This window comes from Phoxinus phoxinus (assembly GCF_949152265.1).
Source record: "Phoxinus phoxinus genome assembly, chromosome: 19".
NCBI lineage: Eukaryota > Metazoa > Chordata > Actinopteri > Cypriniformes > Leuciscidae > Phoxinus > Phoxinus phoxinus.
In genome coordinates, this window is record NC_136894.1 from 29,683,367 (window position 1) to 29,688,653 (window position 5,287).

The following is a 5,287-nucleotide window of genomic DNA, read 5'->3' on the forward strand; positions in this document are numbered from 1 at the left end:
ATGTATTTACTAACATGAACTAACAATGAGCAATACATTTGTAATAGGATTATTAATCTTTGTTAATGTTATTTAATAAATATCCAGCTGTTCATTGTGTTCATATTTGTTCACAGTGCATTAACTAATGTTGACAAATACAACTTTAGATTTTAATAACATATTAGTAAATGTTGAAATTAATATTAACTAAAATTCATTCATGTAGAAGTATTGTTCATTGTTAGTTCATGTTAACTAAGGTAGTTGATTAACTAATGATAACTAATGCACCTTATTGTAAAGTGTTAACAAAAAATGTTGTGCAATATGCATCAGTGAACTGCTGTCTTTAGCTATGAACTACTGTATACTTGTCTTTGTGTTTACAAGTATACAGAAGTGTGAATTACAGTACATGCAGTCTATAAAACCTGAATAAATCTGAGGCTCATCATATCCAGGCAACATGCCCTGTATGCTCAGGAATCTCTCTGAATTATGAGAGCAATGAAACGCTTCAATAACCAGCGTTTTGTTGCTCCCTGAAAAGCGCAGCTTCAGCTAACTCAATTCAGCATTTAACCCAGTTAAGGAGGAATACACCCTGCTTTCTAGACAGAAAACTGTCCCTCAGCAGAAAGAAACAATCCCGTTTGTTGCATAAGATGAGCAGCGGGCTGTGAGTTTGAGTCGTGCGTGTGTGTCCGTGTGTGTCGTGTCCAGTTCTGCCGGTCATGAATCTGTTGTGGACTGGGTTTGGACATCTACATCCTTCCACACAGGACCTCAGTGACAAAGACACGTCAGAGGGATTTACACTTCCTCTGACAGAAAGTTCCTTCTGCTGATTAATCACAGCCAGATACAGTTAAACACAGAGAACTGAGTGATCATCTGTCCAGTTAAACACAGAGAACTGAGAGATCATCTGTCCAGTTAAACACAGAGAACTGAGTGATCATCTGTCCAGTTAAACACAGAGAACTGAGTGATCATCTGTCCAGTTAAACACAGAGAACTGAGTGATCATCTGTCCAGTTAAACACAGAGAACTGAGTGATCATCTGTCCAGTTAAACACAGAGAACTGAGTGATCATCTGTCCAGTTAAACACAGAGAACTGAGTGACCATCTGTCCAGTTAAACACAGAGAACTGAGTGATCATCTGTCCAGTTAAACACAGAGAACTGAGTGATCATCTGTCCAGTTAAACACAGAGAACTGAGTGACCATCTGTCCAGTTAAACACAGAGAACTGAGTGACCATCTGTCCAGTTAAACACAGAGAACTGAGTGATCATCTGTCCAGTTAAACACAGAGAACTGAGTGACCATCTGTCCAGTTAAACACAGAGAACTGAGAGATCATCTGTCCAGTTAAACACAGAGAACTGAGTGATCATCTGTCCAGTTAAACACAGAGAACTGAGTGATCATCTGTCCAGTTAAACACAGAGAACTGAGTGATCATCTGTCCAGTTAAACACAGAGAACTGAGTGATCATCTGTCCAGTTAAACACAGAGAACTGAGTGATCATCTGTCCAGTTAAACACAGAGAACTGAGTGATCATCTGTCCAGTTAAACACAGAGAACTGAGTGACCATCTGTCCAGTTAAACACAGAGAACTGAGTGATCATCTGTCCAGTTAAACACAGAGAACTGAGTGATCATCTGTCCAGTTAAACACAGAGAACTGAGTGATCATCTGTCCAGTTAAACACAGAGAACTGAGTGATCATCTGTCCAGTTAAACACAGAGAACTGAGTGATCATCTGTCCAGTTAAACACAGAGAACTGAGTGACCATCTGTCCAGTTAAACACAGAGAACTGAGTGATCATCTGTCCAGTTAAACACAGAGAACTGAGTGACCATCTGTCCAGTTAAACACAGAGAACTGAGTGATCATCTGTCCTTCTAAACGAGGATGAGGAACAAAAAGAGGACTTTTTACAATACGGTTTCATTAGCTAACATTAATAATATATGAACTGCACTTCTACAGCATTTATTAATATTCGTTAATGTTAAATTCAACATTTAATAATACATTATTGAAATCCTAAGTTTTATTTGTTAACATTAGATAATGTGCAGTGAAGTAATTACAGTAACAAATGTATTGCTCATGGTTAGTTCATGTAAATTAATGCATTAACTAATGTTAACAAATGAAAACTTATTATAAAGAGTTACTGAATTCTACACAGTGTTATTATTGTTACACTGTGAAAAACATTTTAGATAATTGATATAAAGCTGAAATACAATATGATAATATGTACAATATAATAATATTAATTTAAAAATAAAATATATATATATATATATATATATATATATATATATATATATATATATATATATATATATAAACAAACTAAACAAAAATTTCTAAATGCTGCCTTACCACATAACAAAACTCAAATGAAAATGAAAACAGCAAATTTAACAATAACAGCTAATAAAAGTAAGAATATTACAGCGAATATTAATAAAAACTATTATAAAAAATACTAAAATAACACTGATTCTACATAGTTGAGATCAAATGTAACACTGTTTTATAAAAAAGATCTGATGAACTTATTATGACTGCATTTAACTTATTATTTCTTACACTAGCAAAGGTTTTTTTAACCATGGTATTATTGTATATACTTTGGACTACCATGGTATTATTGTAACTCGGCATCTTGCCTTTACCGTGGTACCAGCGCATTATTTTTTAGTAAGGGTGTATTCTGTATTAAAAAAGGAAATCATAAATCAGCTGGAAAAAAAAACATGGAAATGGTTATTTCTTGTACCAATTTAGCAACTGGCAATTTACTACTATTTGTATCTCCTGTTGTGTTCCACAGAAGAAAGTCAGTCACTGGGGTTTGGCATGAAACGAGGAAGTATATGTTCCTAAACCACTCGTCTAGCTGTTGTGGCGTGTGGCTTTCAGAGCAGGAATTCCAGACTCGGATAGAAGAGATTTCCTCTGTCTGCTCAGCAGATAAAAAGGGTGTCAGTCGCATGAAGGAAGCGTCCCATTGGTCAGGGCCGGAAGGGGGAGGGTGCTGAGCTTTTAGACGGGTCTGTGGAATTCAGCCTGCAACCATTTCCAGCTAAAACAGTGACAGCAGAAAGCAGGCATGTGAACCTTACCTCCAGTTCGGTCTCCCATCTGTTGATGTTATCGGTGGACTGATTCAGTTTCTCCAGTTCGCCCTGTTGAAGAGATAGAGCCAGATGAGATCGCAGTAAGACGTCTGTTGCAATGCCAGCAACATCTGGAAAGTGTTCTTCAAGTAACCCAACACTGAAATGAAGCTCATGTGTGCTTTTCCTCCCATGTTAGCTACACGTTGATGACACACAGATGTTTCACACTGTTGTTTTCATTACGGGATTATTTTCTTTCATGGGTGGAGGATGAAAAACCAGTTCATCTACTGGCATAGTCTTATATAAAGGGTTTTTTTCATGGTTCTTTGCAGCAATTTCTTAACAAGAGAAATTATTCATTTTAAAATGCATTTAAAAGTGTAATTTACTGTATAGAAAGTAGCCTACCATAAGTGCACTTTTGAAGCAAAACATTTCCCTAAAGGACGTTTCAAATGATAAAACGACTGATAATGTGTTAAGGAAATAGACAATGTATCGGGACACAAAAATGTTTGTGATGTTTTGGTGATAGTGTTTTTGTTGTTTTTGACAGTGCTGGTCAAACAACCTTATAACCAGATATTGAAGGTTATTAATTTTAAATAATCAATCATTACTATATATAAATATATGGTCCCACTTTATATTAAGTGGCTTTAAGTACTATGTAATTACCTCAAAAAATAAGCACAATGTACTTATTGTGTTCATGTTTTATTGTAAAACACTTTTGCTGCTATTGCGGTGTGATACGGGTAAGGTTAGGGACAGGTGTGCTGGTATGGTTAAGTTTAAGGGTGGGTTAAGGTGTAAGGGAAGGGTCAACAGTGTAATTACAAATGTAATTACAGCTGTAATTACATGCAGGTATTTTAAAAATATAAGTACAATGTAAAAAACATGTATGTACACAATAAGTCCATTGTATCAAATTAGTAATTTCAATGTAAGTAGTACTTAAAGCCACTTAATATAAAGTGGGACCAAATACTTTTTATGGATCATTGTAGATCGTTATAAAAACGTTATAACATAATAATTCTAGGAATCTAACACTTCATAAGCAAGTCTCAGTTCTGCACGCAGCGCGCGTAAACTCAACCGTTCGCTTTAAAAAGGAAACCGAATTCTAAATATGACGTCTATAAGCATGTATCTGATTGTCAACGCGGTTCCTCAATGTAACAAACAAAGACACAATGTAACAGAATATAAGAGATGATGTCACAATGGGGTTCCCCTGATCGAATCAAACACCAGCTGTTGAACAATCTGAACCAACAGAACATTAGCTGATCGGAGTATCGCTGCATATAATGGACTTCCGAAGCTGTAATCCAAAAAGAGTTTGACCCAGTCTAACTTCAGTTCTGGTTTTCGGGAAGGTTAAACAGGAATGACTTCTGAAAATCGACACATAGAACAATACAACATATCAATACAACCAAACAACATAGCCTATAAGTCTTCAGTCGAGCTTCGTTAATCCGCTTTAAATGGATTTTGTCGATGTGAATTCTCAGATGTATCAGTCGAAATTGATTTTGTTGCTCTGTACCTGAATCCTCGGGTCAACCTCCTCTTCCTCCAGAGACTCTGAGTCTTCATCAGATTTATTCTCTTTCTCTGTGTGGTTCATTTTAATAGTAGACGCGATTCGTTTATTATTAGCCGAACAAAGCGGGTCTCTGTCCGGGATAACGGGCTCCGATGATCCGCGCAGAGCCGCGCTTCTGCGGTCACTCCATTACTTCATCCAGACAGACGAACGCGATTAAAAGAAACACGCACGAGATCCAAAAGATATGAATCTACAGAGACAAAAACACACAAAACACCGACAGACACGAGAATGAGGAGCCGCTCGAGCTCGGAGATCTGCTGAGATCTCGCCCGCCCCCTCCGGTGTGTCCTGAATCATGAGGGTCACTGCAGTTCAGACACACACACACACACACACACACACACACACACACACACACACACACACACACACACACACACACACACACACACACACAGCTGAGAGAGATTGATATAGATTAGATATAGATCTTTTTAAGTAAAGGAAAGAACTGATTATTGAAATAAAATTGTATAAATACAAGCATTATCTCTCTAAAATAGATGATTTTATTGTT

The 5,287-nt window shown here is 36.8% G+C and overlaps 1 protein-coding gene across 1 annotated transcript in view; it reads right to left on the reverse strand.

The window, feature by feature from the left end:
• Positions 1–5,053, reverse strand: part of sh3bp5a (SH3-domain binding protein 5a (BTK-associated)) — a 26,150-nt gene extending 21,097 nt beyond the window's left edge. The window contains exons 1-2 of the mRNA XM_079591152.1: positions 4,705–5,053; positions 3,144–3,206 (exon numbers count right to left, since the gene is read on the reverse strand). Of these exons, the coding sequence (XP_079447278.1) occupies positions 3,144–3,206; positions 4,705–4,785 (144 nt within the window). The 5' untranslated portion in view covers positions 4,786–5,053. The remainder of the gene's footprint in view (positions 1–3,143; positions 3,207–4,704) is intronic.
• Between the last annotated feature and the right edge of the window lie 234 nt (positions 5,054–5,287).